The sequence below is a fragment of the Herpailurus yagouaroundi genome, unplaced genomic scaffold (assembly GCF_014898765.1).
Source record: "Herpailurus yagouaroundi ecotype Mexico unplaced genomic scaffold, PumYag 28, whole genome shotgun sequence".
NCBI lineage: Eukaryota > Metazoa > Chordata > Mammalia > Carnivora > Felidae > Herpailurus > Herpailurus yagouaroundi.
Window position 1 is genome coordinate 117,981,950 of NW_024412376.1, and position 16,712 is coordinate 117,998,661.

General features: G+C 34.8%; 1 protein-coding gene across 36 annotated transcripts in view; it reads right to left on the minus strand.

Moving 5' to 3' along the window:
- The window catches only part of ADGRL3 (adhesion G protein-coupled receptor L3), an 842,607-nt gene that overhangs the window by 102,344 nt on the left and 723,551 nt on the right, over positions 1–16,712 (minus strand). For all 36 annotated transcript variants that reach the window (XM_040482516.1, XM_040482575.1, XM_040482534.1 and 33 more), the window contains one exon: positions 2,034–2,243. In XM_040482516.1, the coding sequence (XP_040338450.1) occupies positions 2,034–2,243 (210 nt within the window). The remainder of the gene's footprint in view (positions 1–2,033; positions 2,244–16,712) is intronic.

Consider the following 16,712-nt stretch of genomic DNA (forward strand, 5'->3'; position numbering starts at 1 on the left):
CTTTCTTTCTTTCTTTCTTTCTTTCTTTCTTTCTTTCTCTTTCTTTCCTTCCTTCCTTCCTTCCTTCCTTCCTTCCTTCCTTCCTTCCTTTTTTTTTTTGTTATCATAAAAAATGTTGGCCTAGAAGACAGCCAGCCCCTACTTTGGCATAGTCTCTAAGGCACTACGAGTTTCAGCTGACCATATATTCATTTTCTTATGTGAGTTCTGGAATTCTCACTCCTTGGGGAAGCAGCAGTCTTTATTTTTAATTTAAGAAATTCTAGTTAAAAATCTATAGCTCCTACTAGAAAAAGGCAACAAATTTATAGAAATCATCAGATTATTACAGATTCAATGATAAGTATGATCCTTGAGACAGAGACAAAGGCCAAGTCAGTTTCACCAAGTAAGAGAGATGGCGTTGAGGATGTCTCACGTCACCAGGCTAGAGACAAAGCCAAGCCTACTCACTGTAGAAAAGGCAGGAAGAGGACACTTATCCAGCAACAAGAAGAAAGACAAGTTGGGCTAAGATGCACTCTACTCAACTTTTTCATATCAATCTTTGTTCTCTAGGCTACTTGTCAGAAGTTAGTTTGTGCAGCACACAACGTGTGGTGAAGTTTGTCATACCATATGTACATTAGGAAACAAAAGTATGAATAAGGTTTCTAAATGAAAAGAAATCACACAGCATTTGAATTGCAGGTTAACAAGAGAATGAAATGATTTCTTCTTGGAAATAGCACAGTTTTCCATTTCTTGCTTTTTAGAGTTAGAACCTCAACTATTAATTTTTGTTATCAGAAGACTTAACTCTTTTGGGAAAGCAATGTGCACTTTGATTGCTTATTCATATGTATGCATTTATGGGAAAAGCTGTCACATTTGTATATGATAACCAATTAAAAGTAAAATCACCATAATTGTACCCTTTACAGCCATTAATCATGAATGTGTAATCACAAACATGAATCCAACTGCATTTTTATTGTAAAGTACTCCATACTTATGGACACATACCAGAGAACAGCATTAAGGGAATGAATTATTTATTATGCCTACACATCTCTAAAAAAAATGGAAGTTTTTTTTTCTCAATTGCAGTTTAGTCATGAAGCAAACTTGCGCTATGTGCATGAATCCTAAGTAAATAGAACGGGCCTCACAAAAAGTATAAGCAGGCATAGAGTCTGTTGAATAATTAGATACTATCTGTTATTCACGTTTTCTGTTTGGTTTCACCCCAAACAGTTGGCTGGTGCAGTTCGTTTCCCCCTTTTACTTTTCCTACTTCTTTCCTTCCTCTCTTTCATTTTCTGATGACTGAACATAGTAGTAAAGTACAAAGCTGGCATTAAAGATGTAAAAACAGAACTTGCACAAATGTGTGTCAAACAAGATTTGGGAAGAGTTTATAAATTCTAAAAATGACCTACGGTTTAAACTATTTTCCAAATAGGTCAATTAAAAAAACTCATTTTATACATGAAGTTTTTAATATAATATAAACCAATTTTTTTTTTTAAGTATATGATGGGGGCACCTAGCTGGCTCAGTCAGGAAAGCATACAACTCTTATCAGGGTTGTGGGTTGGAGCCCCACACTGGGTGTAAAGATTACTAAAATAAATAAATAAATAAACTTAAAAAAAAGAGTATGTGATAAACTTTCAAAAATAACAATTGTATCTATCAGGAGAGATATTCTCCAATTCCCCACATGATTTTATTTAACATTCATCAATATTCTGCTCTGATAAAAACAAAATGAAACAAACACCCACACATACAAACTAATGAGGAGATACAGTTCCTTAGAATTGCAAGGTTATGAACAGAATTTCTCAAGAAATGCACATTCATACATCCCTAACATTCACTGCCTCTTTACAACAATGGGGTATGAAAAAGGGAAACTGAGTAAGATCTGAAAATTAACAATTATCTTAGACAACTAGAAGAGAGGATACTTTCAAACAAGAATATTTTGGATATTAGAAAGCTGGAGATGGAGACATTTTTTTCTAACATCAGTGGAAGCTGCTTACTGGTTGGTCCGTTCGGTTGATCCCAATCAGGAAGAGCAGTTCAGCTACAAAAAGGCTGATGCAGAGGTTCTTGTGGATGGTGTTACGGTCACTCTGGAGCCCACGGAAAAAGCAAAATGTGAAGATGCAAATCAGGAGACAAACAAGGGACAGCAAAATTCCAACCCACGTGATCACATCCAGAAGAAGGTCATGGACCGCATCACTGTGCTGGAAACACAACAGAAAAGCCATAAGTTGCACTTATGCATAACAGATTGTGAAGTCTTATGAGGGCCTGGATTCATGAAGCATGATTATCATAATACGCTAAATATCCTATGCACACACAATGAATAAGATAACTTAATTGTTCAGGTTTTCTAGTCCACAGGTAAAAGATTTTATATTTTCTGAGGTTTAAATCAGTTTGCTATTCAGGGATGTCAGTAGTGTTTGTACCTTTCTTGATTAAATATGCTTTTAGGGTGCAAATGGTTGAAGCAACCTAACTTAATTCTGGCCTAAGATTTCAGGGAAAATTTTATTTTTTCAACTCATATCACTTTTTTAGGTTAATTCTTTGACAACTCCCACTAGGGAATACTCTATTTAAAAAATTAAGCTATATGCTTAAGGAAGTGGTGTCTCAACTGAAATGCTTTTTCAATCACCAAGGGATTTTTTAATAAAAAAATACAATTCCTCTGTTCTGTAGGTTCTTTATTAAAATTTCCAAGGTTGAGTTCATAAAAGTATGTATTTGTATAAAGATTCCCAGTTAATTCTGATGAACAGCCACATATGCACACCATTTATTTAGTGGAAGATCTAAAAGAGTGAGGATATACACTGGATTTATATTCATATTGAATGGCTTAAGGAGATCAGGAAGTTTGATCCTTGAAGGGTTTGCATGAATAGAGCCTGTTATACATAGATGGAAAATAAGCATTCAGTATTACTATACCCCATAGCAGCATAAAACAGATAGAGCTAAGAAAAAGAAAAAGCTCATAAAAGCTTCTGTACTAAAACTGCAATTTTTTTTTTTTGGTTCTGTTAAAATAATCTTGAGAGTTCCATACCATCCATGTTCCTTGTTCTTTGTACTATCTCATTTCTGTCCTTGTTCCAAGATTCCAGACTCTATTCCTTCCCTATGGTAGATTGACTCTACCCAAAACACTTCTGTGAAGCATTAGAATATATAGTGGCCCAACACAGCAGCATGCCAAGGTATTGGAGCAGAGTTCAGAAATTGTCCATGACCGTCAATGCCTCTTTTCTTCACAGGTTTCTGGAAAAGCCCTGAAGACCTAACTTCCATAAGTAGGACTTCTTCTCAAAAACCTAACATTAGATTTTTTAAAAATGTAAGTGGCAAAGGGATCTGTATGATGCCATTCATACAAAATTTTAAAGGACAAAAAAAAAACAGTGACTTCGATTTTTATGGATATGTGCATAAGCAGTGCAAGTATAATATGAGGATGGGAAATTTTTTAGTTAAAAACAAAGAAATGCATTTCTAATTGACATCTTTTTCCACTGTGTAGATCATACACATTGCTTGTTATTTTAGGATGGAGGTTACTACATTTGGTTGTCTTCCACACTGTTAACTCACTTTCAAAATACATAAATATCCAGGTTTTCCAGTGTTACTTGTGTCTATTCAAACTTCATACTTTTAGGTTTTTTACAAACGTCATACAAAGATTATTCTGAATATGAAAATTCTTACAAGTGAGTCCCTATGCTGTAACCTAAATCATAGCTCTTCTCAGATTGCCAGATGAGACTTCACAGTTGTTATTTGATACAGAACTCTGCTAGCACACTGTCAATGAAACCATTTTGAAATATTCCTGCATAACTCTAGGTATATTTCTCAGAAGGAGCTGAAATCATGAAAAGAAAACTACATGAAATTTTGCTTTAACTGCTTTGTTCTCCAGGGGACACTACTAACATAGTGTTGGGTCTCAGATAGCTTAAATTACTTTTACTATTTGAATGTGGAGAGTGGTTAGTGCTACCCGGTTCCCTGAACAGAGGGCTATTTGCTTTCTTCTTTGACTCAAAGGAAAGATGCTGTGTTTGAGTATCAAGCACCAATGTTCAGCACAGCAGTCTTCTATAATGGGAAAGATGGCAGGTATAATACATTCTCAAATGTATCCTAAAGACCTAAAACACTAACGAGAGAGAGAGAGAGAGACAGAGACAGAGAGAGAGACAGAGACAGAGAGAGAGAGAGAGAGAAGGAAAGAAAGAAGGAAAGAAAGAAAGAAAGAAAGAAAGAAAGAAAGAAAGAAAGAAAAAGAAAGAAAGAGAAAGAAACCAAAAAACTCCTGCCTTTGTCTGGGTAGTTGCATTATTAGAAATGTATTTACTTTTCTCAGTGCCTTCATAAGTCCATGAAAAACCCCATGCAGAGTTATTAAGAGAAGAATACCAGATGTCAAAACATCAGTAGAAAAAGTATATTACACTCAAAGACAGAACAAAAAAAGTCTAGTGATTAATTCACCTTTCAGGTATTAGTGTCTAGGTCAGAAATCATCAACACCAACCACCCTGTGCTTACTATACTGTGATAGTAGCGCCCTTCAGGATACAACTCACCACTTGAATTTTATAAATAAGATGAAAGGAAAAGAACAATGGATATTAAATGCCAATAAAAGCTGTAAGTATAGCCTTCTTTATCATAGCATAGCATAACAGAACTTTCAGAAGGCCAAGCTATGAAAAAAACCACATCCCCTTCAATAGGATGGCCAATTGAATAAAACTCTTAGGCACGGTTAACACTATGATGATCGATCAAGTATTCTTATTTCCAAGGTTTGATGTTTGTGAGCACTATATAACTCAATCACCTATAACATGTACTATACATAACATTATGTGCCTTGAAATCTTATTAATCTAATATCTTATTAATGTTTTAACCCAACATGTAGTACTACTAGGTTTGACAAATGAAAAATCCTTAATAAATATTTGTTTTTGAATGATGATGATAATCACACTCTGCTTACACCAAATGCCTTGGGGCTGAATTACCTATATCAGTATAGGTTTAACATCCCTTTAATCTCCACTGAATGCTTAAAAAGGTTTCAAGTATTACATGTTAAAAACTGAGATCCTCATCATATCCTGTTTCTCCCTCCACCCTGCAAACAAACTTTTCTTCCCTCGGTTTTCCCATTTCAGTAAACAACAACAACAACAACAACATTCTTTGAGGTATTCTTGCCAAAAACTTATGAGTCACGTTGATTCCTCTCTTTCACATGCCACACTTTATCCACCAGGACATCTTGTGGGCTCTGCCTTCTAAAGCTGGTATATGCCCATCACTTCAACTACACCAAAGTGTTTGGAGCCATCCATTTTTTTAGTAGCCCCCTAACTGATCTCCCCACTTTGATCCTCACCCCCCTTCCCTCTATATACAACAGGGAAGAGAGATTATTTTTAAATATAATTCAGATGATATGACGCATTGATGAAAGACATCCAATGTCTTCTATCTCAATGACAGTAAAAACCAGTCTTTCAAAGGTCTGCAAGGCACTATAACATCAGCATCTCCATGGCACCATTTCCCATTCTCCCCTTCATTCAGTTAATTCCACCGAGTTGTCCCGCTCCATTCTTTGAATATGTCAAAGACATTCCAGGCTCAGAATCTTTGCATTTGCTGTTCCCTTTGCCTGGAATGCTCTTCCAAAAGGCAGCTGCATGGCTTACTTGATACCCTCTTTCAGTCCCTCTTTCAAATGATACCTTCTCATAGTTTTTCTGAGTCACCATATCTGAAATTGCAACTACATTTTCCCCATTCTGACTCTTTCTCTATTACTTTTCCTGCATTATTTTTCTCATCAGCACTTATCTACAGTATATATTTTGTTAATATTGCTTGTGTACTGTCTGTGTCTCCCTCTAGAAATTATACTCCAAGAGAATAAATTGTTTTATCTTTCTAATCACAATTGTATCCACAGGTATAACACAAAATTATATACCATAGAGTGGATGCACAATTAATATGTTGATTGAATGACTCTCGAATTATCCCCATCTTCTAGAATGGATTTAAATTATAAACTAAAATTTGTATCATGCTGTCCATTGCACAATCTTTGGAACTCTTTGGTTTTTAAATCACACACTCTAAAATCTTAACTAAAAGATAAAGAAAATTAGAGCTGAAGAATGAGAAGGATGTTACACCATAATATTTTAAGATATGTTGAAACGTCAAAGTGTTACATTAATTACGACAATGGAGGCCAAACTATGCAGCGAAGCAAGAAGACTTCAGAAATAAGTCTTAGGGTCTAAAGGCATGGATTTAACCCTGCCACTCTAATTTCACAATTGTTACCTTGAACAAACTACTTAACCTTTTGAGTATCAAAAGCCCCATACACATAGAGATAAAATGAGGCTTTAGCATCTTGTGATAAGTAATTAAGATAATATATATGAAAGCAAGAAAGTCATTGTTTCTTATTTCCTTTTTAAATTTTTTTTAATGTTTATTTATTTTTGAGAGAGAGAGACAGAGAGTGAGCCAGGGAGGGGCAGAGAGAAAGGGAGACACAGAATCCAAAGCAGGCTCCAGGCTCCCAGCCATCAGCACAGAGCCTGATGTGGGGCTTGAACTCACAAACTGTGAGATCATGACCTGAGCTGAAGTAGGACGCCTAACCGACTGAGCCACCCAAGTGCCCCTCTTATTTCCTTTTTTAATTTGAAAATAGTCTGGATTATTTTCTTGTTTGACAGCAGCCTTCACTTAAATAATCAAAAGTCTGTATGAATGATAAGAGTTGGATCAGAAAAATAATAACTGTGACAAGAATAAATGTTAATGTTATTTTAAGTAACATTAAACATTGGACACAAAACATTATTCCAACCAACTGATGAATTACCTAAGTTCACTTTGTAACATTGCCAGTTTATTTTATGTATATTATATTTGTGCTATTGATGAATTAAGGTCACAAAGTGCCTGCATTATCCGAAGGAGGCAGATTTTAACTTTAGAATCTGAATTCTACATACACTATTGCACAAATGTGTTTATAACTTTTACATAATATAACACAAAGGTGCTCAATTTCACCTTTATATTCTTCTTTAACCTATAACAAAAAGACAAAGTAGCAACGGGAGATATATACCTAATTCCCCTCCCCCCCAACCCAGAGTCTGACCATACATAGACTACTATAATCTGTTGCGAAGAATTCTTGAAAAACTCACAAAAAATTTTTTTAAGACAAAAAATCAAAAGATTCAAGGAGATTAACTTCTTAAGAGAAGATGGAGAGGTGTGAAAGGAAATCTTCAAGCAGAATGACAGAATGATTCCCAGGATGATATTCCAGAAAGAAGATACTTTTGGAAAATGAAATGGTTCTATACTCTCTAGAAAGAAATTTTTATTAAAACAATATTTGTTTTTCAGGTTTTCTATGACATTTCTATTCATATTTGAAATGCCAAATATTTTGTCAAATCTACACAAAGTTTGTGATTTCTGTTTTCTGTTTATCTCAGTGAATTTGCTTTGCTTATCACCATGGAGAGCTTAGAGAGTAACACAAATGTCACAAAAGGGTGAGTGTCAAATTTGGGGAAAAAAAATGCCCTAAACAATGATGTTTTGTGGAAGACACTCTGTCAATGTAAAATACTCAAAGATACAAACAGGTACATTTAATGAAACTAAATCCAAATTTATGGAAAAGGAAAACGTGACTTTCGTCTCATGATTTTAAATTAATTAATCTGAGTACACTAAGACCTTTGGTGGAAGTCTTGATGTTTTTAACTTTATTGTCCAAAAGGCAAGTCAACAAACAAGATGGAGAAATAGATTGTGAAATGTTTTTCATTTTAACTGCATAAGTGTTTCCAGATGGGACATGAACTATGTGAATTAATTTGTAAACCCTCCGGATGGTTTTTCTTTTATCATAATTTCAGAAAGTTATATTTTCTAGACACTACTTGAACAATCACTCCATATAATTATTAATTCTGGGCCAGTAATTATCAAGAACCTGTTTAACTTTCTGCATAATAATGTATCATTTAAATGTTCAGTCAGATTTGTTAAAGCATAATAATATGATTTTTTAAATTGCCTCTTAAACATTATCTCTTTCTGAAATATTTGGAACATAACTAAAATAAATTTTCTTTCTTTATTTTTTGCAAAAATATGAGCACTTGCTTTGCTATTAATGTATCACAAAAGCATAAGGCCAGTAAGGTTACAAAAGGCTATTTTCTGATGAATGTTGTGTACACTGTGTGTAAATCAGTTCCTAGCATTGCTCTAACTCTTGGGAGACAGGTCATCACACACAGTTCACTCTGCAAATGCTTGCAAAAATAAAGGGTTCAATGCACTCAGGAAATTAGGATTTCCTTGTGGAAGAAGATGAAGGTCAAAGTTGAGTAAGACAGTGAGACGAACAACATAACCGCATTTAATATTTTCACAGTAAATTAACCAAAAAATCAGCAAAATTTTTCAGATTTGTATTACATTGAAAAAAAAAACAATTTAAATATTTTCAGGCATTTACTGCTAAGAGAGAAATACTGGCACCTAAGAGCACACAAAAACATACATAACCAACTGTCCTTTGGATTCAACGGAACTTATTCAGCAAATCTTGATTTCTTAAGTGTAGCATAGCAGCCTCAAAGTTATTTGACATTTTCTTGCTTTGAATTAAAAAAAAATATTTAATTCACCATATTTGGTGAGCCAAATTTACAACCACCATAAAATAAGGAAACAGAAAAGAAGATAGTAGAAAATGTAGGAACTAAGTAAGTATCTTACTGGCGCTGCGTTAAACACAGTAATAGGTAAAAAGGGTAGATTAAAGTTGATGAACCAATAATAGATTAGTGATGAGTTAGAACTTTTCAAAGGCAATGAAATGATTGAGCAGTAAATAAGAAAGAAGATTTTATAAGTATCTGGGATGAGGGTAGGGAATGAAGCTAGGCAGACAGAAAATTCCATCCTTAGTGTTTCTAAGTAAAGTAAGGAGATGATGATGACGATAGCCAAAACATAACTTTTAAAATGTCATACTGTGTTAGAAGTGCATATTTGTTTTATTAGGATATGCAATCACATAAAACATTATGATGTGATATTATTATTATCTCCAAGTTATAGATGAAGGAACTGAAGCACAAAGAACAAGTAATTTACTCCAGATGATTCACCTAGTATGCAACAGAGAAAGGATTAGTGGTAGGGTAAGTAACTGTCGAGGTTTGCTCAGGACTATCCTAGCTTTATGTTTTCGAATGCTGGAAAAGATCCTTCATGAAAGGATCTCAGCCTTTAGAGATGCTTCAGAAGTTTGGGAGAAAATTATAAAATATCTGTATGATAGTCTGGCTGAACACAGGCTGGAAGCTATACTATCTGCCGTGTCAAATTCATGTAGCATTGATTACCCATTTTCTTTAGCGACTCCTGCTGTTTTTCACCCTGACTCTTGATGTTGGCATCCGTTATTTGCACTTCCCAGTATCGGATCATCCAATGTTGCATCCCTCTGAGTGATAACAGCTTCACTGCTTGTGATCATGTCTTCCTCTTTGACTTTGGATTGATTTTGGTATGTATCCATTTGTATGTATCCATTGCTTTGTATGGATTGATTTGTATGGTGCTTTGTGCTACTTCAAGTCTTAACACTGTAAATATTGTGACCATGTTTCTAACAATTCATTACTGAAACTGAGAATGACAATAATATAATAAGATGACAATACTAAAACAGGCCAAACAACTGTGCTATTTTAAAGACACATGGAAGAATTCATGAAACCATATTGGAGAAGTAAGCAAAGTAGAGCATTTCGTACAATATGCAGAAATAAATTTGGGACTACACATGAGAGAGAAGGTTGTATGAATGTGGATATGGAGGTTGAATCTCAGAAGTTTAGGATGAGGCAGGAAAGTTTTTATAAAACCAAAAGTTTTTTTTAATCTCCCCCCAAAAAAGACAGGAATGCTCAGTTGAAATGAACACTCATTGAATGCATTGGAGTATACCATAAGAATAAACATTCATTACTGTTTGTTCCCATTATTGTTTTGTTCCTGACTTGGAGATTGCACATTGCAGTGCTGTGAGAAAACAAAAGGGGAAATTTGGATAGCCAGTGTTTTGTCCCTTCATAGTGTAGAGCTGATTCTGTCAGATCTTAACCAATGACCATACTTTCTCTAGTATATCAGGTGACATATTGAATCATGGCAACAAAATATGTTTCCCCTAGCTCTTAGGTATTTTGATTTGAAACATGGGGTTTGAACTTTCTTTTTTTTTTAATGTTTATTTTTGAGAGAGAGAGAGAGAGAGAGAGAGAGAGAGAGAGAACCTGTGTGAGAGGGGAGGGGCAGAGAGAAAAGAAGAGAGGAAAGTCCAAGAAGGCTCTGTGCTGACAAGCACAATGCAGGGCTTGAACTCCCTAATTGTGAGATCATGACCTGAGCCCAAATCAAGAGCGGGACACTTAACCCACTCTTTGAGCCACCCAGGTGTCCCGAAACATGGAGTTTGAAATCATTTCCTTGATTTCTATAAAAGTTTTAATGGAACTTCAGAAGACATAAAACAAAAGATTGTTGACACGTTGTCCAGGCACAAAATAGACTTTGCGCATCTATGTGCATATTCAATAGACAGTGCAAATGTAAATTTTGGAAAAGTCAATCCAGCCTACAAACTTCTTACCTACTAAATTTCCTGTATACCTTGTACACAAGGTAGCTATAAGGAGATGTGGTTTGCTTACTATGATAATGAAGTTTCATAATGGAACTTTTTGGTCATTTTTCAGTTCCCTCAAAATGGGCATAGGTGTTTTTTTTTTTTTCCTTTTCTTCTTTTTTTTAAAATTTTCTAGAAAGGGAAGGAGACAGTCTCCTAAGACATGTACCTACAAGATGGATATCATTGCTGCTGGCCATAGAGAAGACATGAGAATATTGGCCTTCTATAAAATCATATTTTCAAAGTGTGGGACAAGAAGAATGTCTTTCCCTAATTTCCCTAATGACATCCCCTAAGAATGTCTTATATGACAGATAAGAATGAAGAAAAAGGTTATAATAAAACAAATTTTTATGATGTTTCTCCAAAGCAACTGAACTCTGAAAAAGCTATAAGGAACCGAGAAAAAGATAGACTGACTCCATTTGAGTTGCATGAATTTCTGTGTAGGTTAGGACAAAATCCCATACAGAGAAAACATTATTGGGGATTTAATATTTTCCAAAAAAAAAAAAAAAAAAGTCACCAGAAAGGGCAATCAAGTTAAACAGGATTTTCTCATTCCTTTATTAAAACCTTTATTATTATTTGGAAACCAATCTTGATTTCATAAAGTAAAATCACCTCACTGCTTTAAAACCATTATCCTTGATAGTGTTTTACATTATTTAACAACCAGTGTGCTTGAAAGTGTTTAAAAATGATGAATATTTTGGACACAGAGATGAATTCACAGACGCAAAAGAACTGATTGACAAACAGCTGGTCTACCAAAAGAAGCTTCTAGATACAAAGTGGAAGGGCATATTTAGAGAGATGAGAACTAATTCCTACAAGTCTGAAAACCTATTAGGTAAAGATATTAAATAAAATCCTTTGTATTCTATGGTCAATATTTTTCTTGAAGGTTTTATTTTTAAGTAATCTCTACACCCAATGTGGGGCTTGAACTCATAACCCCAAGATCAAGAGTTTTATGCTCTATCAACTCAGTCAGGCACCCCTAGGCTCAACATTTCTGTTGAGAAGATATTTAGTTTGATGTCATCACATTGGATAAAACATAATACTAGGAATGTATGTAATATGGGCTTGGTAAGAGCAGAACCATAGGTCAAAGTGAATTTTACTTCTGACTTTATTCAATTTTAATTCTCAAAAAAAAAGACAGAAAAAGAAAGAAACATGTCAGAGCTATTTCTATTAAATATGAGTAATCTCTCTCTCTCTCAAAAATAAATATAATTTTTTTAAGGGAGTGCCTGGGTGACTCAGACGGTTAACATCGACTTCAATTCAGGTCATGATCTCACGGTTTGTGGTTCTGAGCCCCGCGTCAGGCTCTGTGCTGTGTCTCCTCCTCTCTCTGCCCATCCCCACTCACACTCTGTATGTGTGTCTTTCTCTCTCAAAACTAAACATAAAAAAAATAAAAAAATATGAGTCATATCTGTTTAATTATGTACTAACTTTTTGAGACTTACATATCTTAAAAATACACAATAACATAGTCCCAAAATTTAAATATCCAATAAAATTCACAGTATCAGAGGACAGAAAGACACATATAAAAATGTTTTATAGTTTTTCACACTTATTAGCCCTACTATTAATTAGTGTTAAAAACTATTAATGCCATTATTCAGTAGCAATAACACAGATGTACATAATTACTCATTAAATATTAAGTATATTTTTGATCTGGTAGTGCTGTTTCCCAACGAGCTCTCCAAAAAGTTGCTCACTCTGGTGGCCAACTACTCCATGCTCTTAACAACTTCACCAACAGTGGAGAGAACCACAGATCCTCTCCCATATTCCTTTTCTGACCAATTTTACTAAGTTCCTTAGAAATGGACAGGGCCAGGCTTTCAAAGGTAAAAACTTCCTTAAAATATCCTTTGAATGCAATGATTAAATCTAACAGTTTTATTAACACGGTTTGCCAGTGATTATTCAGCAAATTTCCTAATTCTCATACAAAATGGGTAATCTCTACTAAGATTGTTTCCATTAACACACACACACACACACACACACACACACACACACACACAATTTTTGAAACTACATCTTAAAGGGGATAGATGATATGGAATATCATAGAGGAGCTGAAGAACAATGAAAGGAAACAATGGAATAGCCAGACTTGAATTACGCAGATATGCTCATTGTTATATATGTATCATTCTTCTCATCCAGTAATTTCCTTCCGCATGTAAGCAAAGATAAATTCACCACAATAAGAAAGAAAAGTTTTAAAATAGAAACAAATCAACTTAGGTTTAAAAGAGAAAGTAATTTTGCATAACTAGATTATGAAAACCATACAGATAGAAACTACACCAAACCCTAAATATCTACTAAAATTTTGGTAGATTCAAGCTAAGAATATTCCTTGTATGCCTGCTATACTTCAGGTACTAAATAAAACAGAATGTAGATATAAACACTCAGATACACACACACGTGCACACCTCTTACTTTTACTCCATTATTCCATTTTCATTTGATTTTCTTAACTAAAGCAATTTCAGGAGAAAGAAAAACGGGATAGTAACTAGGCTTTCTTTTTTCCACTCTCATGAATAAATTTATTGCATTTTAAACAGAATAGGGGTCTTCCAGATAATAACCCTGGGGACAATTACCACACAGGCCTATAGACAATAACTTGAGCTAACATTAAATTTTACAAAATTAACATCTTAAAAGTTCTATGAACTGGTAGTTAAATCAGTAAGCAAGCGACCATAGAAAACCTTTAAATAGTAATGCTTACACTATAAGGATACATGTAGTAAACCGGCAATTCTTTGAATTGTCTATAACAAGTTAGGAAAAGTGGTTCAGTTCAGCCATATCTTTGTTCAAATGCTTTTCAAATCTCATTTATACAAGTAGACCTAGTTGCCTACCTTAGAAAGCTATATAAATAACTACTCTGGAAAACCTAGCCTAATTCCTCTGGAGTCCAATAGTTCTCTAGCTTTATCACTTTATTTACTACACACAATGGAATGAAATAGGCTAGGCAAAAAGAAGAACAATCGCTGAATAGTCTCAATGTTAGAAAAGAAAGTAAAATTTTGTGATCTGGAACAAATAGAATACAGTTAGTAAACACCTCAACTAGTTCTAACGAAGAACAGTTTAAGCAATTGAGGATATTTTTAGGACATTAGAATGGAGAAGGTTTTTATGCTTAGTTTATTTGCTTGGTTGGTTGATTATACCTCCTTAAGCATGGGAAAATTGTGTAAGTAAAGTCATTATATTTAAAATAATTAAAAAAATAATTCTTTCAGTTAGTCAGTGCCAAAAATTGTTGCACGAATGAAGAGGAGACACAATCAATAAAAAAAGATTATTTATTGATTGTATTAGTATTGATTTATAATTTCACTTAGATGGAATTTGGGAGTGCTGATAGTGCAGGAATTGACAATGTCCGTCTAACCAACACTTTGAAGGGCTGGAAAGTTATATGCAGTTATGATAATATCTTGCTGCAGATCTAGTATTGGCTATTTCATTGTAAAAAAAAGAATCTGTCACTTCAAAAATTGATGCAAAGCACTGGCCTACACTCTTCTCTTTTTTAGGGAAAACGTAGCTGTGCAGGGGTCTATAAAAATCATTATAATTTATTAGAAATAAAACTAAATATTTGGGTCTTGACAGCTAAGTATTCCCAGGCTCAAGAGCTCAAGGGTTTGGAGGTCAGGCAAGCATATAGTGAATTAAAAAATATTTTAAGTGGGGCATCTGGGTGTCTCAGTTGGCTAAGCGTCTGACTTTGGCACAGGTCATGGCCTCACAGTTCATGAGTTCAAGCCCCACATCAGACTCTCTGCTAGCTCTCTGCTGGCCCTCTGGCTGTCGGCATGGAGCCCACTTCGGATCCTCTGTCCCCCTCTCTCTCTGCCCTTCCCCTGCTGGTTCTCTCTCTCTCAATAAATAAATAAACTTATGGGCGCCTGGGTGGCGCAGTTGGTTAAGTGTCCGACTTCAGCCAGGTCACGATCTCGCGGTCCGGGAGTTCGAGCCCTGCGTCGGGCTCTGGGCTGATGGCTCGGAGCCTGGAGCCTGTTTCCGATTCCGTGTCTCCCTCTCTCTCTGACCCTCCCCTGTTCATGCTCTGTCTCTCTCTGTCCCAAAAATAAATAAACGTTGAAAAAAAAATTAAAAAAAAATAATAAATAAACTTAAAAAACTTTTCAGTAAAGTTTATAATTCTCAACATGATTTTAATATTTTTTTATTCAATCCTTAAAATAATCCTGAGATAATGTTAGAAAAAATTAGTAGTCTTATGTAACTGATTTAATAGTAGGAACAGGAAGTTCAAATGATTTGCCTGAGAACAAGAAGCAATTTCCTTTGAACGGGAATCATGACTCTAAGTCTCCTGATATTTAATTCTCGTTCTAAGTTCTCTTCAGATTATAAAGTGGGCAAATAAATTATGATGATAATACCTACTGTGGTATTGTGAGCTAAATGAAACAATGCATGTAGACATTAGAGACATGATATCCATCCCTATCATTATAGGATATGGTGCCCTTTCTGAGAGGGGAAGTCCTCACCCAATCTCCAGCTTTGGAATCTCCATAAACTTTATTACTTATCTTTTTTTTTTTATGTTTATTTATCTTTGGGGGGGGAGGGGCAGAGAGAGAGACACACAGAATTTGAGGCAGGCTCCAGGCTCTGAACTGTCAACACAGAGCCTGATGTGGGGCTTGAACACACGAACTGTGAGACCATGTGGGACACTTAACAAACTGAGCCACCCAGGCACACCTTCATTACTTATTTCTTATAAAATATTTCTCACTAGAACTGCAGATGAATCTCCAGTTCCTATTCTTAGTCAAGCTTATTTACTAAAGATGCTAAAGAACCTAAAAATTGTAAGTATGAGGATCCACTCTGGGTATGAGAAGACCACAGGTCTCTTTTCTACTTAAAAATTCCACTACAACCCAGAACTAAAACAGAGAGAGCGTTATTAGTACTCTTAAAAATACAAATTTTACTGAAAAAATATACTTTAAAACCACAAAAACCTAGGCTCATTTCATGCTACTTCAACCCTGTCTCTCTCATTTTGCTTAAACAGTTATGTGCCTTCATCTAGAACATATTCCTTGACACTTCAAGGACAAGTTAAAGCTTGTTCTGATGTGTTTCCATAGCATTCTGTACCACAATGATAAGACACTTCTCACGAAATTCTGATTTTAGTGATTACTTATCTGTATCACTAATTAGACCATAAGCTTTGCCTCTCACAAAGACAATCATCAGCTACTTGAGAAACAAATAAAGGGTACAGTAAACACATTACAATTTTTAAAATGAGATTAATAAAATCAAGTTTTCAAATATATTTCAACAGATTCCTCTTAGTTACAAAAAGTTCAATGTCCTATTCAATGTTCTAATAAGGGGCCTCTTGATGCAAGAGGAAGGATATATAGCATTGCCCACAGGGTTTTCTTGCCAAAAATGTTTAACCCAAATCTAATTATGAGAAAATAATCAGAAAGACTGAAATTGTGGAACATCCTACAGGACAAATGGCCTGGATTCTACGAAATGTTCTTTTCCTGAAAGACAAAAACAGGTAGGAAAACTTCTACATTAAATAAGACTAAATAGATGTGGCAATTAAAGGCAAAGTGTGATTCTTAATTGGGACCTACATGGAAAATCAAAGGCTATAAAGGACATTATTAGAAGTATTGGAAAAAATTGTAATGGCTTCTGTACTAGAGGGTAGTACTTTATCAATGTTGAATTTTCTGTGTGCATTTATGGAACAGACAGAATGTCT